Source organism: Seriola dumerili, unplaced genomic scaffold, assembly GCF_002260705.1.
Source record: "Seriola dumerili isolate Sdu_G_001 unplaced genomic scaffold, Sdu_1.0 BDQW01000110.1, whole genome shotgun sequence".
Lineage (NCBI taxonomy): Eukaryota > Metazoa > Chordata > Actinopteri > Carangiformes > Carangidae > Seriola > Seriola dumerili.
In genome coordinates this window covers 11,304,131-11,325,511 of record NW_019174365.1, presented here as the reverse complement: position 1 = coordinate 11,325,511, position 21,381 = coordinate 11,304,131, and the positions used below count along the sequence as shown (strand labels likewise).

The 21,381-nt window shown below is 40.4% G+C and overlaps 1 protein-coding gene across 1 annotated transcript in view; it reads left to right on the top strand.

Annotated features, from left to right (window-relative positions):
• angpt1 (angiopoietin 1) overlaps positions 1 to 20,299 on the top strand; it is a 55,573-nt gene extending 35,274 nt beyond the window's left edge. Inside the window, exons 7-9 of the mRNA XM_022746981.1 lie at positions 2,423 to 2,589; positions 14,192 to 14,322; positions 18,210 to 20,299. Coding sequence (XP_022602702.1) covers positions 2,423 to 2,589; positions 14,192 to 14,322; positions 18,210 to 18,373 — 462 coding nt within the window. The 3' untranslated portion in view covers positions 18,374 to 20,299. The remainder of the gene's footprint in view (positions 1 to 2,422; positions 2,590 to 14,191; positions 14,323 to 18,209) is intronic.
• Positions 20,300 to 21,381: the final 1,082 nt, after the last annotated feature.

Sequence of the window (21,381 nt, the reverse complement as noted above, 5' to 3'; positions counted from 1 at the left end):
TGTATACCTTCCTCTAGCATCCACAGTTTATTGTTCAGTGGACTTCAATGTTCATTCTATCCCCTGTAATATGCTTTCTGTTTAATTATTTTCTCTCTCTCCACTGCTCTTGATGAATGTCATGTTTGTGGGCTATTACAACTTCCACAGTGAAACAAATTAAAGAGAGAACTAACATAATCATTTCAATGAGAAATCTCCAAATCTGCTGTTTAAAGGAAATATTTGTACAGTTTTTTGGATGAAAATCAACTCAACCAGCATATCAGCAGGATGTGAAATGTTTGGAGGAAAAAAAGGAACAGACAGGGAAATTAATGAAAAAGGAAACAGAGCATAGAGGGAGAAAATAAAGATCATGTAAAGATAGGAACAGGTGTACAGACAGAGAACATGAGGTGCATTCCAGGACATGGACTGACACTCACAGATCTTGACAGACGCTGCTGGTCTAAATGCTCAGTATGACTGTTGGTCTCCTTGAAAAGTGCAGAGGAGATCAATTGAGTTTTATTGTCTTATTAAATTTCTCATTCTTGGTCTCCAGAGGCTTGTGCTCACAGATTTAATGCACGTGGAGGATTTGTAAATCTTTCAGTCCAAACTGAGATGCTGTCTCTTTGTGGGGCCACAGAGAGAGTTTTGGCAACTGGGATGTAGTGCACATTTAAAAATGAGATCTGAAGACCAGCTCAATGTTTGTAATTACATTACTAGGAAACCACACATCGCAGGAGACCTTGCAAATTAGATTCAACCACTCCCTCTTTCATCTTGTTAAAATGTGAAAATAGCCCCCAAACATTGCTCTAGAAGTACGTAAAGCTCATCTAATTAATTAGTACATTTACATTAACCAATAAACTGCCCCTCAACCTCAGCCAACACATTCACATCAGGGGTAGCAATTGAAAACTTGTGTGAAAACTAGTTACCATTAGCGAGGGAAGAAGTTGAATAGTTAATTCAAAGTAATGGATAAGCAGTTAAAGTAGTTATAATTGTCAGCAATGAAAAACAGTAGAAATTTTTTGCTATTTAGCTTTATATAATTAATAGTGTTCAGATAAAATACATCTCATATATCCGTTCACAAGAACAAGAACATGGTGAGTGGTGCAGATGTCACGTCACATCAGATAATAAAGGATGGGAACCACTGTTGTTGCTGAGTATTGGACTCTCACTGTAATTCTAGTTTATCTTTGTGTTTGTGCAACAGTTTCTGAGATTTACAGTGATCTGTGTTTACGATGAGTTTGAAAACCAAGCGCTCGATCCAACAATATGACTAAACGTCTCCTTGTCATTTCTGAGCTGAATGATGTAGATCAGGTTTGCGTGTGAAGAATCGCGAAGCACCGGAACTATATAAGGGAAAACTGTCAACATAGCTCGACTCCAAGCCTTCTCTCCAGCCAGAGCTCTTGAGATAAACCACGGTCACAGTAGGAGGCATTGGACTGAGCTGAAAGCCAGTCAGAAGGGAACATCTCATCAGTGAGTGAGATCAATTGTAGAGAAAGAGAGAGAGAGAAAGAAAGAGGGGAAAAAAGGGGAGAAAGCTGTAATGGGCCCCAGTAACTTTCTCTTCCACCCACTCAGCAGGACATGCCTAAGGCCCGAGGAATGCCCCATATTTACTTTCCCTCCTTCCCATTCCACATCACCACACACGCTCAGCACAAACACAGACTTCTCTCTGACTTTGCCTCCACCCTCCCTCTTTCCCAGTCTTTAATGGAGCGGTCCAGACCATCCTGTCAGAGCTGTAATGTCATCCCGCTTCGTGATATTCCCCTCTGCAATCTGCCGCTCTTGCTGCTGTCAGAAGCACTTTGCCTGTGACCGGCAGCCACTCTGATCAAATACAAACTTTTGCAGTTGTTTGAAGTAGTGTCCCTGCATGCAGTATATATATTGAGAAAGAAGTATTTAAGTAATAATGAGTTTAGCATGTGTGACAGAGGTAGAGATGGAAAAAGGTGTGTGTCTGTTTCAGCTGGTACCAATTTACATCCACGTGGATGATAAAGCCAAAAGTGTGCTTATAAAAACGTGCATAAAATACGTTAATATACAATTTGAGTAATGTGTTTGGCTGTTCCACTGCAGTCTGGAGAAATGAATTCAAAAATGCTATGACAGGACAGACACATTACTGCTGGTGGATAAACAGCCAGGGTATTTATTATCAGGAACCATTTGTTCTCATCTTATTTCTGATTGACACAAAAAATAAATGAGTAAATAAATTAGAAAATTCCTTCACATCCATTCCACAATCCTCTAGTGTTGAGATTTTATCATTCTGGGAAAAGAGAGGAGATAGCAATGAATAATCATCTAGTTTATGATTTAGAAAAAGGATTTTCAGTGGTATTTCCATGCTGATTATTGTGTTTCTCTTCTGTCACTGCAGGGCTTTGGGAGCGTGTCTGCAGAGCACTGGCTGGGGAACGAGTATGTTTACCAGTTGACTAGCCAGAGACAATATGCTCTCCGTGTAGAGCTGACAGACTGGGACGGACACCAGGCCTTCTCTCTATATGACCGCTTCCAGATCGGCAGTGAGAAACAAAACTACAGGTAATACAACTTTTTTTTTTTTTTTTTTTTTTTTTTCCAGGTTTTTTTTTTTTTGTTTTTTTTTCAGGCCAAGGAGCACACAGCCAGCTAAACAAAGAAAGAAAATTCTTTCTTTATTACATCTTTTCATTGTAGCTGGTAAAATTAACTGTGATCAAAAACATCCTGGGGACCAGGATTTCAGGATATTTGCACCACATGTTCAAGTGAGAATTGACTTCAGAATAAAAAATGAATAAAATACTGACTCTGCAAATAACGGAACAAATTATTTTTACCCAAATTGGCTCCATTGATGGCAATTTAGGTCAACTTTGGTCCAGAGTGAATATTTCAACAACTACTAGATAGATTGCAACAACATTTAGAATAGACATTCATGGTCTCCAGAGGCTGAATCTTAATGACTTTGGTGATCCCCTGACTGATCCTGCACCACCATGTGACTGACATTTGTGGTTTTGACAGACATTACTTGACAACTATTGAATGAATTTTCCATGTCATTTGATACAACCATTCATGCCCCCTTCAGGATGAATCCTAATAACTGGTGATCCTCTTTAATCTAGAACCATAGCCAGATCAAAACTTTTAATTTGTCCAGCACTTTGGTTTACTGCTGAATACCTGCAAAACTAAGAATAATTAGCCTCAGTTGTACTTTGTGTTTAGTGCTAATTAGCTAGCATGCTAAACAAGCTCATTAAACATAATGCCTCGCAAACGACATCAAGCTAACACTGTCTTTGTGACCGCTTTAGCATGATGTCATTAGCATTCTGCTCAAAGCACTGCTGTACATAAATACAGCTTCACACCTTTGCTAATATGACTGTAGACTCAGTGTCTGCACAGCCTGCATAGTGAAAGCAGCACATTAGCAGAGCAGTAGCACACCTCCATCGGTGTCTCCAGAGGATGCATTCAGTGCTCAAAGCTCAAAACGCAATTGCTGTAGTTACGCACATAAAATGGAAGGGAATAGTTAAAGAATATGCAGTTACATGCAGATAGTGTGAATAAGATAAACAACTGAAACATGTGACTGAAACGCCTCCTGTGTAGACGAGCCTGTCATCTTGTTTTCACCTTTTCTCACCTTGATCACTTCAAACTGTGTCTTTTGCATATGTCATTAATGGAATGAAGGAAGCAAGAATGAAGGTAGGAGGAAAGAAAAAATACTACAATGGAAGGACAAAAGATTATAAAAGATTATAAACATGGCGAGTAACTGTGAGCTCTCCAGACACTTAAATCATGTCGATTCAGTTATGTAAGTGTGGTGAGACTTTTCTCATTGCAAATTCTTTCCAGCCCAAATGTATTCCCTGTCATCGTCTCCTTGTTGCAAACTTTCCTTTGATTGACGCTTTGTCCTTGCATGTTGCGGGGGCGAAGGTTTCTGTTTTCTTTTGAGGGGGTTAATGATAACAGGCCTCAAACTATGGCAGATGCTTGGCCCTCTCAGATGTGGAAAACTACTGCAAATTCCACAGAGTTCCAAGCATTCACTGGCTTCACAGGCGAAGGTCTGACATCTCCAATTCTGCCGTTTTCACTGGACCGTCGGTTCTCTCTGATAAGAAGTCCCTTTTAGTTGCGAAATGTCTCGTGTTCAGCTTGGAGCGACGAAATAAGGAACGAGATTGTGCGGCTTAAAAGCCTTTACCTCAACCCTTCCATTTATCGCACCCAAGCTCCAGAGAATACAGAAGAATACAGGTTTCAAGTGTTTCCCTGCAGCAGGGAGGCCGTTAAGCTTGCTGCCATGTCGAATTTTAAAAATCGTCTTGTGATGACAGGGGTTTCACTTTACGAGGTTTCCATGTTGAGGAGTTTGAACCTGGAGTGGACTCTGTGGTTTTCCCTGAGGACTGGAGAAATGGATTTCAATCAAGCGGAAGAGATCAGATGTTTTTTTGTTTTAAATTTCACGCAAAGTTGGAAGTTTTCGATTGAACTCCGTCTGTTGTTACCTAGTCTTTATTTCTGGCTCTGGTCTGACTGCACTGAGGAGCATATTTATAGTCCTAGTATCAAACCAACCTCTTTGAAACTTAACCTTTTGTTCTTTTGAATTAGGGAAGTAATTATTGTTTTTGTTCCACTGAAGCAACCAAAGGGCATCCCCGGCCATCCTGGCCTGTTTTGGATGCAGGTTCGGACTGTTCACGACTCCAATCTACATGCTGATCTCTATAAATAGATTTGTTCTTGAAAAATAGTTGCGGTATGATAATCACACATTGCTCCTCTGAAACACGGGCCAAAACAAACCAGATGGCCTGGCCCCAAACACACCGACGCTGCCACATTCTCTGTTCTTTCTGCTTTGGCACCTCCTGGTTTTTAAATGTCAAACAATCTGTGACAAGTTCTGCAGATTATATTTATTACCCTGAAACATTAGAGGTAGTTGTAAGTGATATGGCTTGTCTTTGAGTTAGTTTTGGATTGTTCTCTGTCATCCGTGGTGGTTTACTGGAATACAGTCTGCGTCAGCGCAAGTCAGACAAACATTTACAAAGACCTCATATGGTATAGTCAATCTGCCTCTTGCTCTCCATGTGTGTGTGTTTCACACATCTACACACACACACACACACACACACACACACACACACACACACACACACACACACACACACACACCGTAAGCACATAAACAAAGTCACGAACAGACAAGCACACCACTTAGACACCAGGGAGAACAACTGAACAGTCCAACATTGAACATTTTATTGAGGGGAGCCAGGAAATGTTTGCGTTGCTGCCAGCTTCTTTGTTTCATCTACATACACTGTAAAACGGAAATGACTCGACTTGCAGAGAGGGAGGGACGTGGGCAATTATTCCTCTGTGACATATAGGGTCCTAATCCTTTAAAAATGAAATTATGTACACAGAATAAATGTCATATTTATTACCAGCACGCTTAAACTTTGGAGCTGCCATCAATCTTTATTCAGTCATCTAATTCTTGTTGGCTATTTCAACCATAGTGACGTTGTTATATCAATACCTAATTTAAAATCAGATGATTAAAATAGTTTTGAGTGATATTTTCAAAATAAGGTGATTCTGTTCACCCTTAGGTTCCATTTGGTTGATGTTTTCATTTAAATTGTAAGAATGGAAACCCATTGAGACTATTTATACTCTCAAATTGCTTTTTTAGTGTCTGGCAATGGTGGAGTGGTAGTTAAGGGTAGAGATATTTCAGGGGTTATTATAGGTATGTTTGTGCTCAGCTTCCCAGGAAACTCATTTAAGCATCGCATTTAACAGCACTGGGGAAAATCTTTTTTTTTCTCAGTCAATACCATTAGACTGTTCGAGTTTTTGCCTGTGTTGAAGGCCTTTTTCATGAAGGCCATCCTGCACTCTGAGAGTTTACCTCCATGAATCATAACTGATGGTTGAAGGTGACAGAAGATTGCAGCTTGTTAACGCTGCTGAGTCCAGCACTGTTAAATTCAAGGGCTTGCAGCTCCAGGGTTTTTCTGAAAATGGGCTCTATCAATCTAAATAGAAAAAAAACTTACCTATTTGTTCCGGTATTTATTATCAGTGCAGCTGTAAATTTGTTGATTGCTTTATTAGCTGAGCAGTGGAAAATTAGTCAAAAACAATTACTCTCAGGTTTTAAAAATTGATTAAAATTTGAATAATTGATTCAAATCTGAGCAGTTACTGGTTTCCTTAGTCTTCTAAACTAAATAGCATTAGGTTTTAGACTATATACCTCAACTTAGGCTTTGTAAAATTTTGATTGTATTTTTAGCAGTATAGCAGGAACTGCATCAACACAATAACAGAAATAACATTAAAGAAAAAAATCGACACTGACTACATCTGCACAGTGTAAGCTGCAATCAGAAATGTTGCTTTAATGCAAACATATGAATCCTGATGACAACACTTTAAAGGGTAAATTTGTGTTGACCCAGTTTCCACTCAACCACAACCTCTCTCCAAAGCTTTTTTTTCTTCTTCTTTTTGTCACTCTGACTGAGGTCACCATAATTGCAGAGGTTACTGTCCCCTATCATCATAGATAATTTGGCTGCTGTGGTGCAACATGGGTTGCAGAAAAGAAAACAATAAAATCAAATATAATTTGATGACCTGCAAATATTGTTCTAACAGCAGCCATCAGATCAACACATTCAGCTAATCACCCTCATTTTTCAAAAGAAAGAAACAAAGTAAAACAGTGCTGAGTCAGAGGGAAAATTATGGTACAGAATGACAAAAATTGCATGTTACACAAAACTAAATTATGTAACGAGAAGACAGATCCACAAACTGAACTCCAAGAGTTGAATCAAGTGTAACTGGACTTGGTTGTAGAAACTTGAAGACATTTAACCTCACATCCCATGGGCTTCTTCGGTTCTGCCTCTTGGATCAGAGGTGAGAATGATCTTGAAGTTATTTAAGCATTTTGATGTTTAGGTTTTGCACACTGCACAACTTTTGATACCTGGGTCCTGGCCATGTCTGTATAGTTAACTTTTCTCTACAAATAAGAATATTAAGTTTCATGCATCCACATCCGTGGAGTGGAATGTGGTTCACTGAATGTCTGGGGGTGTTTAATGCATCTTAAAACACTAATGCCCATGTGAAGATGTAGTGAAGTACCCTGGGCACCTGAGAGAACCATAATTTCCAAAGTTATCCACAATACAAACATTCATTCGGTTGAATATATGCACGGACACAAGTTGAGGTTTACAGAGGAAAGTGTTTTGTACGTATGTTCAAAGCCTCCAAGCTGCAAGAAAAGATTTTGTTTATTTTTGAACGAGCCATTACATATTTATTCAATATCCCTCCTTGTTCGGACAGCCAAGTTCTTAAATGCAGTGATTTCTCCATACCGTGTGGTAATGGGCCGAGTTCCCCATGGGATCAGATAGATCTAGTTTAGATGTTTTTCATGTGGGGATTTAGGAAAGAAATTGGCAGAGGTTTGGGTTCCAAAACACGGTGACTTCTCTCGTTTCCAAGACTCACACTGAGATAATCTTAGATATCTAGAGTTATGTCTACTTGAACTGCATCCATGCGAGTTTCAGGTTCCATAGTTTCCAATTACAAACAAATAATAATGATCAAAATAATAATACATTTCTGATCACGGACAAAAACATTCCCAACTCAAGGTCCACCTAGTAGCTTTTTTCTAGAGCTTTCGACCATACTGCACCGTATTCATCCGTTGATGGAGTTTCTTCAGTTGTCGTGGAGACGGATCTGTTGACTAAAAATGGTAGGCGATCATATCAGCTAATGAACTCCCAGATCAACGGATCAATCTCCATGACAACTGAACAAACTGCTGTAAGCAGACCTTTAGTTGCAATGGTTTTTGTCAATTTATTATATTTAAGGTCAAAAACGAATTTTCATGCTTAACTGGACACATACAACAGATTTCCAGCTGTTTTCTAAGGAAAGTGGCACTAAAGCAAATGGAGGGGTTATGAATAATTACTTCTCTAATAATAATTATAAGTTCTTTTAATTTCAAAGAAAATGCAGGCTTAAAAGTATGAATCTTAAAAAAACTGCTTAATTTTACAAAAATGAAATAGGCCTAAATATGGTAGCTTGACAATTCCCTTTTTCCACTTTTCTTCACATCCTAACAGTCTCAACCTTTCTTATGATAAACTATCTCAACACATCTTAACAATAGAACAGCTTTAATACTTCCTTTTCTCTTTCTTTCCCTTTTATATCCCACTCCCACACTTTCCCCATTTGTTTCTTCAACGTCTATCATCTTGTCTCTCCATGTGTGTGTATCTTACTCTCTGATTCGAGTCATAATGATTGGCTGAGTAGCATCACATGACCAGTGACGTAGAGGCTAGAAAAGCTGCGCTGGTTAAAATAGAAATGCTCCATCAAAATGTAGTAATTCTAAATAATTTAAACCTCTATGACCTCTGATGTACTGTCCCAGTGGAGCTATATGTATATATATGTATATGACACCCAGTGGCAAGAGGGCAGCCGAGCAGGTCTCAGTCAGCCAGACACCACTGTGGCCTCGCAGTAGGAAGCGAACCATTGGTCAAGGTGATTAACCTTTACAATGGGCCAATCAGATTGCAGTTCAGGAGACTAACGACTACCAGGTGTGTAAAGCATGCGCTGGACTCTCAGCTGACTGGGTTGTTGCCTTCATGTAGGGAGATGAAAGAAAACAAGCAGGCTAGGCTTGTCAGTCAAAAGATGAAAAGTGACATATTTTTTTAAAAAGGTGCGGGCAGCTACTTTCATTTTAGAGTTTCAAGAAAGACTCTGTGCATATTATTGTGATCATTCACACCTCACACATTGCTGGCGTTCTCTTTGAAGAATCGCTTGAATAAAAGAGAGTCTGCAAACAGGCAACATGTCAGCAAATCTATGGCCCCACGCCAATCCTAGCCCACTGAGCTATAATCCAACACATCTCGCCTGTGTGTGGGCAGAGGGGAACACTTGGGGGTGAACTTCAAGGAAGTACTATGACTGCAGTTGAAAAAGTCTTGGAAGGATCTAAGGGGCAGCCATGATGAGAGCTGTTCGAATTCTCTAAATTGTAAGGAAAGGTGCTTTGATGCTTCCTTTCTTATTTCCGAGGGTACACTGGAACATTCTTTACAAAATGAAGGGAGATAATGCTGTCAAACAATTCCTTGCAGTAGCAACATCTAAAGCAAATTACCATTCCAGGTCAATAACATCTGCATAATTACATAGCCTAGTGTAAGTGCAGGCAGATTCTCTCAGCACTGCAGTTGTCTTTTCCTAAGTCCTTATGAATTCTCCTTCACATCTTTCCTTGACGTTGTCTTTCGACGGCAAGTGGAAAAGTGGTTAGGAAAAGACTTTTTTTTTTATTTCTCTCATCATATTAAGGTAACTTGAGTGCAGGTGTATTTTTACAAATGCTAAGGCTGATTTGTGTTTGCTAGCCTTTTTATGGTGCTTTCGTGTAATGCTGTGCCCATGTTTTATGTGCAAACTATAACATTTTTAAAAAAACGAATCAATGGAATGAAGATTTAACCCTAACCCTTTAACTGGAAAGGATCCATTGCTCTGGTAAGTGTAAGTGTAGATAAGTGTTAAATATTTTAATGATGTTTGATAACAATATTTTTAAGATTCTGTGATAAAATGCCACTGTAACTTGGAAATGGTCTCAGATAAACATATCCCAGTCATCTGATTCCTCACCTAATCCTGCTACAATTCATTTCCCACGTACACAGCAGCTGTAATGCTCCGGAGCATAGACTCATTATGACTGTAACTGAATCTGTATCAAAGCTTTAAGGCGTCGGTTCACCCAAATAACAAAAAAATATTTTCCCACTTACCCCTAGTGGTATTTAGTCATGCAAATAGTTTAAGTTTTATATGCCATGGTTTTGTACTGGAGGCATTTGCAGCCACCACAACACAGCAAGGGTGAGTTGAATGTCATTCATGGTGCCTGACACATTGGTTAATCACTCTTTGTAGAAGCAGTGTCCAAGTTACATATGATAAGTGTCCTGTGACCTGTTTACACTGGAAACAATTTTATCCAGATGAGAGTTCTGTCAGTTAACTTATGTGACATGGACATTGTATTTTTGAAAAAAATACTGTTAATGTGGATCTAAGATTTGAATTTCACTTTTGTGTAAGGAAATATAAACTACAATGATACTACAGCTATTGTTTCACTTTTTTGGGGTTTTTTTTTTGTATATATTTGTAGAAATAGTGTCATATCTTATTATGCTATAGCCTATGACTGCTGATACTAGATGTTTATTTCTCCATTTATACCAACCAATAATGATTCTACAACATTCAACTTTTAGGGGGACCCATTAATTTTGTATTCCAGTCAGAAAGTGGACGCTAGCAAGCTCGACTAATCGGCTTTTACTCAGAAAGTGGAAGCTATTTAGCCTAGCTTGCTAAAATTAGAACCAAGTCTTATGAGGCATTACTTTTTGCTTACATTATGTCAACATTTATTGAGTGTCACTGTAACGCCCCTGCACACTGATGGTCGGTGTTTGTCCTACATTATACAAAGCTAAAGTTATTAGCGAACTAGTTTTACTAGCTAGTCCTGTAAACTTAAACGTTGACTGGAGTGCTATCTGTGATGAGCAGAAGACTCAGCTCAAAAACCTGGGAAATATAAGCAAGATCTGCAGGTATATGCATGGCAAAATGCCATAAAAGGAAAAATATGTGTTGTGTGAGGTGACCCTTTAATGATGACATGCATAAATACGTTAAAAGATCACAAACATGTCAGATAGATGTTAAAGGAATGAGATGGCATGGCACCAACCTCCCTCCCCGAGAGGCATTGAGTAAAACCTAATTATTCCCCACACAGCTCAATATTTTGGTTACTAATGAGCCTTGACCAATCGCATCACTAAATGACTTTAACAGGAACAATCAGATTAGCATGCATTGCATGTTAAGTTCCTGTCTGTTCTTCCGTCTGAGCAGATGTCTGTCCCCTGATACATTTCATTAACATAAATTTCAAGACGCCTTCTCTCTGTCAAGCTCTGTGTCTCTCTGTCTTTTTCTTTCTCATTCTTAGAAACAGTCCTCAGGAAGAGCATCTCTTCCTCTTGAGCTCATTACTTGGCCCATCTTTGGATTACCCCACTTATCATTCGAGTGCATAATGGACCCTGACAGGAAAAACTGCAGATGTCAGTTGGGTTGGGGATTGTAGGTCTGGTAAATAGGCAGCGCAGGCCGTAAACACAGCCACAGGCTATTTAAAGCAGCCTGTCATAAGTGTCATGCTGAAAATCTCTCTTGATGACGGGCCTTGGCAGCTTGTCAGCGCAACAGTGATCGTAAGAGCTTTGGAAAATGGAGAGTAAATGTACAGTAAGGTCTGGTCTTTATCAGAGCAGTAGCAGACCTCATCTTTGACAATGCATGTTCTAGTCCTCAGAATTTGGGAATTAGCTGATAGACGTCATGCTACCAGTAAGTCAGGCAGTGTCTTGGAATTATGAGTTTTCTTTTAAACTGCAAGATTTCTCAAAAGACAACTGTTGACTAGTAGACACCGAATAATACCTCAGCGTGTGTCATAGATGACATACTGTTCACAGGACACACACAGCACATTTATACAATTACACACGCACGCACGCACACACGCACGCACACACACACACACACACACACACACACACACACACACACACACACACACACACACACAGTGCTTACGATATACTCACAGGCCCTTATCCAAACTTGCCATGTCCACTGGTCATTTGGTGCCACTGATTAGACGCATGACTCATACATACTGGTTTAGTGGATTTAGTGAATTCCCCACCGAAAACCCTGCAGTCACACTTTTTACTCAGCCATTTACACAGCTGTCCAAATACAGGAGTCTTTCACGTTCAACAACTCTCTCTCTCCTGGGGAGTCTGCTGTCTCTTTCTTTGAGATGTTCAACCTGATGCCTCACGGCCACAAGCTTCACAAAGCGTGGAGGCTGGAGCTGCAGGCGGAGTCTACGACATCTCCTGAACACATCAAATATTGTTTTTGTATTTGTTACTTTCTCATCGGAAAACCCGAACCGGGTGCAAGGTTCACTACACACCCATGGTCCCCTGTTGTTGAGGAATGAACTCAGGATATTAGTTTGTCTGAGAGTGAACCGTACATAATAATAGAGACCTCGTTGGCAGGGTGCTGCAGTCCTGCTTTTTGGATGTGCAATCTCTTCTATTGGGAGAAAGCGAAACTGAGAGAGTGTGAGAGAAGCAAAGAAAAAAAGAAAGAAGGGAAAGAAAGTGGATGTGTGATACGGCAGCGTAAGGGACCATGTGCTAGAGCTGTCAAAGGGCTGTGACAGGAGTGAGTTCACAGTGGGACACACCCTGGAGAAATCTTCTTCCCAGTTCATATTAACTTTCAATTTGGGTGTTGAGCACTGAACGTGTGAAGGAATTCAGTTCGGGATTGACTCGTCATTATCAGCCGTGTAGACATGGCGTGTCTTTTAATAATCTATGGAACGAAAAGATCTCACTGACATTTACATCAGATGGATAATTATCGAATGATGATTCTCAGCAGCTGCTGACTTTATAGCATGATGATAGAATCAGTCCCTTCACTCCTGTATGACTCCATCCACTATACCACGTTTCATCTCTGACATACATTTTACATTCATACACATCTTACCACAAACTTAACGTTTCTATGTGTCAGTTTGCTAGATGATGTGCCAATTTGTTTATAAACTAATAGAAAAGTGCTCAACATGAGGCCATTGTATGGTTTTGAACATGTATTTTATTTTTTATTGGAGACATTATTCAATGATAGAGCAGTCCATAATACAAATCCCTTATGTTTCTCTTATTTTTTTTATTTTTTTACCTACTGATGCAAAACAACAGAACCATTGGACCCACACATTCAGTTACTGGCTGAACGATCACATTGAACCCTGCATCTCAGTGATAGTCAGGGATTTACTAAATAAGAAAGAATAGATATGTAAAATAAATTAATCAATTTTAAAAAGTAATAAATTGAGTTTAATAACGATTGCTTGTCACTCAGTGAAATTGTAGGCCATGAAAATAGGTGGATTATTTGACTAATATTAGAATTAAGTTAAATTCAGGGAGGTACAAGACTCGATATAAGCAATTACAGAATCCCATCTTTTGTAAAAGTCAAAGAGACAAAAATCAATGGGCCCCATTTTATTCTAGAGGACACGCTGGCATAAACTAATATGCAGTAAATATTAAGGAATTGCAGTTATAGATTTAAGATGTTCAGTTTTGGTCAAAGGACTCACATACTGTAGATTCTGCACTGTATGCACTCATGCTTTTTAAATATAAAATCCTTTAGACTGGGTCTGACATAAAATATTACTGTTGTGGCAGCAGAAAAATAGAGTATTGCATATGCTTTCATGGAGGAAATGTAACATCATGAAAAGAGGAAGAGCATTAGGGTTTGTTTACTTAAACACACGAAGAGACGACAAGGAGAAATATTGCTCACTTGGATACCGAAGACCCACTGAGAGAATGTGCTACCTATACAGCTGCGGATGGATGATTGGTTTAACAGGCTGCCTATTGTGTGTAACTGTTATAAGTCGGGTTTTAATGATTTAGTCTGTTGTCGTGGTGTAAATTAACATTCTGTGGCCCTGCACACGGAAATGTGATTCACAGAAAATTCCTCGTACGACATGCTCCTTCCTCTGTCCCTCTGTCTCCCTCTCTTTCCATTTGTAACTCTTTCATGTGCTTTCTCTTTCATTCACTCTTTATTTTTCATCTACCAGGGTAATGTTGTTCCAGGTGTTCTATACGTACTCAATCACAACAAAAAATAAATACCTCTCTGGAGACATTTCTTGCAGCGTGTTATGTCTTCTTGCTGTCTTTATTGCTTACATTGCTCACACCACACTTACTCCCCTCCCCCCTTTTCCTCCCTTCCCTGATGTGTTTTCATGTCCTGACTCCCTCCTCTTCCTCCTCCTGATGTCTTTCAGGCTGTTCCTGAAAAGCCACAGTGGGACCGCCGGCAGACAGAGCAGTCTAGTAATCCACGGAGCAGACTTCAGCGCCAAGGACATGGACAATGACAACTGCCTGTGCAAGTGCGCCCTCATGCTTACAGGGGGTAAGTGCAGCAAACAGTGTGTTGCAGCGAGGATAATCTTACATTCATGGCAAATCAGAGGACCTATATTACCATTACCTCCTGGTTTATGGATAATTATTACAACTTGGGTCTTGATTTTGTTCTTCGGCTAATAATAACGCTGTAATCACCAATGCAATTACTCAGATTGCGTATTTCCAGACTGTTGTTTTCTGACACATGTGCCACCACCAGACACAGCGACAATGGCAGCAATTTGTTGCTGCGCATTAAAAAAACATGTCATGGAGAACTGTGAAGCCAGAGGCCAACGACGACCAGCTTTTCCTCCATTGTGTTTACAGTTCCTTCGCTAAGTGGAGTGTAGCAGTAAACAACTGGGTTTCTGTTTCTGCTGGAATCAAGATGACAGTTATTGGCTGTCGTTTGATCTGCATCAGACGATTAAGTTTAGCCTTTGTCAACTTTCCCCTGTAGTGTAGCTGGCCACTTCACAGTTTCACCTTTTGTTTTTTCTCGCAGTAAGTTTGGCTAACCTGGTCTTGTACAGTCGTCTTTGTGTTTCTTGCCCTATCTGACTTCTTTTTTTAGCAATGTTGTCACATACCCATATCCCAGCAATTTATTTGTTATGTACAATGTTATTATAAAAATTACGAAAAAAGGTCCAAACAATTGTTTCCATATCACCATGGACACAATACAATTTCAGAGCTGTGGTATAACCATTCCAGCTGCCTTCCCAAAAGCAGTTTTCTCTGATTGACTTTTATGACCAACACAGACCACAGTGTTCACGGCCCAATCATTAGTTCAGCTCGTTATGATCATAATCTGCTCTTGCAATGGTCTTAAGTGGCCACTTATACATCTATCTGCAGCTATTAGACCATACTCTGCATCCCCATCCCCAGTTGCATTGTGGTTTGAAACGAACATAATATAAAAATCCCTGGGCGCGGCACCAAGTGTCAGAGAGATTTAAAATGACTCTGCTTCTCCTGCTGTGTAAGTGAAACCCAGCGACCCTCGCTGTCACCTCATGGCAGCTCTGTTGCTGCGGAGTCCTGACCTGGTACTAATCAAGCATTTCCAAGAGCAGATTTAAGATCAGCATTACCTCTTAGGTCATTTTGACTGCAGCGGGTTAAAGGGAACTGGCATCTGATCACTGATCAACACCCCTGCTCTTCTTGATTCATAGCCTGCCTATGGCCATACACATAGGAGAAGCATGACAACATGTAGCCTGAGTCGAGGCTGGTCCGAACCCAGGGCTGTGCTAGCTATAATATATACAGTACATCATCTGATTTATTTCCCGCATTTACAAGAGCAGGGCTGACATTAAATGACGTAAGTGTCTGGAATATACAAGAGGAAAATACTTCTCTGCTACATTTATGAGGACAACCACAGCATGCCGTGTTAAGAATACGGAGGAGGATATAAAGCGGACACACACATAATGTATATATTTACCAGGCACCAGAACATACAGTAGGGATGAAACACAGTAGGAGGTAGGGGGGGATCCCTTTATCTGTTTTTCTTCTTTTTTTTCTTTTTTTGGTAGAAACCGTCCCCACTGTTTTTACAAGTCATTAAAAATCTCTTGCCTGGAAATAGAGAGGACACTGATCATAAATCCCAAACGATTGCTGCTGTGCACACTAAATATTTATGTGTGTGACGGCGGTTGTCTGCTCTGTGGTTTATCAACAAGGAAGAGGTGGCAAGTAGAACGCATAAGCTGTATTCAGCTGTATGTCTCAGTATAATAAAATGAAACAGCAGCTTGCAGGTTGCACAACACACACTTTGTGAAATGCTATCAACAAGAAGAGCACACTGTCTCAAGTCTCAATTCCAGACACTTTTAAAGCAAAGGTCATGTGCTCCCATCGGAGTATCAACAATACTCCTACCAGCTTTTCTATTTGCACTGTCAACTGTCTTTTCATTACAATTATGATTAGTGCTGTAAACTATTTCCCGGCTATGTAGTGTGAACCGCAGCCTCTTTGGGAATTAAGTGGCTCACTGACATTCAAATTTTCTGTTTAAAGCTGCTTTAATGGTTATTTTTGGCCACAGGGACATAGCAGCAATAAGCTACATACACAGCATTGACATAAGATTATCTTTAAAGTTGACATGGTAAACTTTTTGGTTATTTACACATTGAGCAGATAGCTCTGCCTTGCTCTCATAGACTGTAAATAAAGATGGATGTAGCCTCCGTGACGTCGCCCACAGGTTTCTGAAGAGCAGTTTTGAAGCTCAGAGTGAGCTGCCTTGCCATTGCCATCTTGGCAGTGACTCCGCCTTTTGGAGACAGTCTCAAGTGGTCATTGGAGGAACTGCAGTTTTTGGCACTTCCGTGTTGGCTTCATTTTTCAGCCTTGGAGGTTGCCTGAGGGAAATATCTTTCGCTACTAAATGCTAACTTTGTCTGTCATTTGGAATTTACTTAATGAAAACAACTGCCTGTTGTGGCTGGAAATTGATGAAAGCAGCGTGCGTGAAGCAAAACAATGAAGCTGTGGGCTCTGAAACCAAAACAATACACTAAAATATGCTAAAACAGGCCTTAGAGCTGAGGTACACTGCACAGTTGGGTAATAATTTCCCTTGAGGTTCGTCACTTTGAGCAACCCATTCATATTACCCACAATCCTTCATTCCATTGCTAATTAGACATATTGTCTATAGCTGCTTTAACCTTTGGTCAGGTGCAGCGTCTCTTCTGAAAGAGCTCTCCAGCCTCAGGGCCATTCCTCATTGAATTTCATGTCAAAAAATTAAAGCGGAGCAAGTGCAATTTCATATTCAGTTCCCACTGGCGCCAACATTCTGACATTATATGCAGTCGTGGAAATGTAAAGAGGTGTCCAGCAGTTTCTCTGCTATACTGCGTATGTGTCTTTTGATGAAGCAGCAATCAAATGTGAAATTTATATGTGTGTGATCCATGCCAGCAGCAAGGGCAGAGCATTGCCCCTGATGATTGCTGACAGGTCTAGTGAAATGTCATACTGTAGTCCACTGTGGTATTCAGGTCTGTCGGAGGGGTGAGGAGAAGTGCTGCCATTTGTCACTGTGTGACTGACACATGCCATGCCTCGCATATGTTCTATATCTGACTGTATCAGTGAGGGTGTGTTTACCAGAGCAGATTAGTTGGATTGAATAGATTTTATATTCAGTAAATGTGTTTGTGTCATTTGAAATATAATTGCTGCCTCTCGGATAGAAGAGGGGGAGACCGTTGTCTAAGCATGAAGGTGCTAAACCATTCAGATTCTTGTAAACGTTAAGCTGTGACATTTTAAAATCAATTCTAAAAGAGACAGGAAGCCAACGTGTGGCTTAAATTATGTTAAAAAAGAGAAAGAAAAAAAGACCTGTCCCCTGAATCCAAGCACACTCACCCTTTCTCCAAATAACAGCTAACCCTTCAGGGAAATCATGAAATGGGAGGAGAATAAAAGTTTCCCATGCCATCTACTTCTCTGATGTTCCACTGGAGCCAATACACATAACCTGCTTTAAATAGAACGAGGTACAAAACGTGTTCGGCAACAGGTACTGGCATGCCGATGAACCCGGTGACAGTAACACATTGAGCAGATAGCAGTGAAATGGTGTCTGAAGCATTGCCATGGACCAGTGGGAGAGGCCATGGGAAACTTTCAACCTTTATCAAGGACAAACTTTATGAATGAGGTGACTTTATCAATACCTTGGCAAAACAGAGATACTAACTCAATGCTTTATTTATTTTCTTTGGTGACATACAACAGACTTGCTCCATTGTTTAATCAGACAGTATCACCTTAATCTGTATTGAACATATACAGAACATAACATTGTGTTTTTCCTCGTCCTTGTTCTGTCTTCAGGTTGGTGGTTTGACGCCTGTGGCCCGTCCAACCTTAACGGTATGTACTTCACCCAAGGACAACACATAGGGAAGTTGAACGGTATCAAGTGGCACTACTTCAAGGGCCCCAGCTACTCTCTACGAGCCACGGCCATGATGATCCGCCCACTGGACTTCTCTTAGTCTTTTGAACTCGTGAACCTTCAACTTCTGAACGGCTACGTAGCACATTAGAGGGACGCTTCCTATTTTAACCTCTTGTCTCATCTCATTTCGCCGGCCGTTGGGAGTCATCCAGTAAATCTTTTATTCAACCTGGTCCTTCCCCAGAGCAGCTGATACTGCTGCGCTACTGTTGCTTCATAACCTTTCCCCTCATTGAACTGAAAAGCAGCTGTGGGGAGGAAGATGCGGTTCACCTGAACTGATTTCTGTTCCAAAACAAGATTCACACTTTTTTTTAAGGACAAATGTGTTCAGGTGTGTTTTCTCACACCTGGGATTTGTGCACATTTTGAGCACCATATAGGGTGAAGCATGATGTCAAACCACAATTCTTCCATGTTCCTGGGGACCTGTGTTGTAATAATATGGAGGGCTTGAACTCTTCTGAATGCAAAGCAGCTATCACAGAGCAGCAGTGACTCTTAACCTGCAGGACAGAACATATCTGGAACGCTTTAAGAAGACAAATTAGAGATATGGCTTCTTCTTTTTTTTTTTGTATTAAAATGTTGCCCACAGAATACGGCTCATAAATATTGCAACTGTATTATATTTTGTGTTTTTAGTACTATTTTCGTTATTCCAACTGTATACAATATCCAAAGTGAGATAAGTGTCTTTTGTACTGTACAGTGTATACTGAATTTCTATCTGCATCATGTATCAAACGCACGTTCAGTTTTTAAAGTGACCTTGAAGTCAAGTGATGACGTGCAGTCGGTAATAGTTACGAGGGTCACTTGCAGTGTTTGCTGGCAGTTACACGCTTGCTGTCTTGACAGAGTGTGATTATTTTTAGAGTTCAAGATGTGAGGTTATTATTGGATTAGATTCTGGACCCGGATCCTTTTGCCTTTATTATTGGCTGAGAAACATCTAATACCTGCCAAGGTTCAGACTGTGAGTGATCACCTTACCTCTGCGGAACAGGAAAAACAAGGACATTATTTCAGTGGAATTTAATTAGTTATGCGTTACAATTACAGCTGTGTGCGTATGGGGGGTAAGAAAATGCACCTTTGCATAAACAAGTGATGCGTGTTGTCAGAAATACACAGATATGCAGTATATTCCTGAGTGTAATGATGATGCACCACGTCGTGACCCTTCTTTAATCACTAAGATGTAAATGCTTATATTAAGCTGTTGTCACTCACACAGACACTCACAGAGGATGAGGTTGGAGTTTTTAACTGCATCTCATTTCTTAACTGCAGAGGACTTTATAAACCCCCCCCCTGGTCCTTTCAGTTTCCTCATATCCTAACCTCTGACCTTCAGACAAACAGCAGATCATTAAGACAAGTTACATCCAAAATATTTTTCACACACATATTATTACATTACACGGTATCACACTCCAGCCAGGTTCTGTTTCTCATCAATGCAAGTTAGAAGAAAAAAAAAAAAAGGAGCTGGAGTTGGATATGAAGCATGAAATTAATGATTCCACCAAGTGATCCATGTGAACACATATTTCATAACTTCCAGCTTATAACAACAGAATCTACTGTGGAGTATTTACTAAAGGTACATGTGGCGAGAAGATAAAGTGTATCTGGAACTTGTATAACTACAATTGACATGTTTATTAGCATACTAAAATTGTATAATTTAACGTGTGTACGTAAATCAGCTTTCCTGAGGAAAGCTATTCTTTTTTTTCTGTTTATACTCTGCCAGAAGTACAATGGTGTTTTTGAAGTTGAGCATAAAACATAGGAGTTAAGATAATAACCCTGGAGAAATGTGCCTTTGATAACTCTGCTTTTACCTCATTCAAATCTAGATTTGCAGATTTATTTAAACATCTTTTTGTAACATGTGGTCAGTGTTGTGTTGCTAGATTAAATAAAAGAGCATGTGATGCACTAATGTTTTCAATCTGCGTTAAGGCTTCACTCTTTGAGCCAAATTGATGCGATGATAGACGTGGGTTTAAAGTCAGGGCTCCAAAGTTTGTTACATCTTTCTTTAAGCAGACATACTATAGCTTTAAAAAAAAAAAAAAAAAGAAGAAGAAAAGAAAGTCCTTTCATGATAATATCTTCAACATCACTTTAAATCTTCCTGCACAGATGCTATACTGTACTGTGTGTCGCACAAAGCAAGCTTATTGGCACAGAAAGACATGAGATAAATCACGTAGATAAACAGACGTGCTCTCTCTTCCGTCTTTTTCAGGACCAAACCAGATGGTGCAAAGATTAGAACTCCCTCTCTTGCCCGGTCGGTGCAGTGACTATTGTCTGGAGTGGTGACTGGCTTCGCTTGCTTGCTAGTGGCAATGACAGATTGCCAAAGTGTCAAAGGATGCTGTCGGGACCTGTAGTGTCTCTTCATAGTTGACATTCCTGGGCCTAATCAAAGGTTAAACAAATTACCGCAGCCCGCGAACCGCTGTGTGTCCTTCAGCGCCTGCACTGACCCGACACCCTCGCTGGAATGTGTTCTATAGAGAGTCCGAGGCAGCGGAGGGTGAAGTGGGTCTGCACAAGCTGGCAAACACCTATGTGGGTCTTAAGCTTTGTCCTTTTGTTGGTTGTCAGGACAGGAGGTACTGAGAACCACTTCCAAACTCCGGGGAAGTTTTGTCTCCAGTGGACATTCCTGTCATCTCGACATACAGTACGCACGTATGCACACACGCACACACACATGCACACACACACACACCACCACCAGCTCCTTACATCCACATCTACGTAGCTCCGCTGAAAATGGATCCTTTCCTGTTCACTGAGGAAGAGCTGAGGGCTGCTGAGCCGATGAGACTCCCACTGGGAGGTGGGGGCCCGAGCTGCATGCAGACGGATGGCGTTGGACCCCGACCAAATCAGATATAAGAGAATACAGTACCTGCAGTATGAACAGTCAGGGCGCATGAATCCCCTAAAGAGACCACCTGCTCACGTGGAAATGAATAAAATTATTGAGGAGACAAAGGGAAAGGAAGCAAAAGTAAA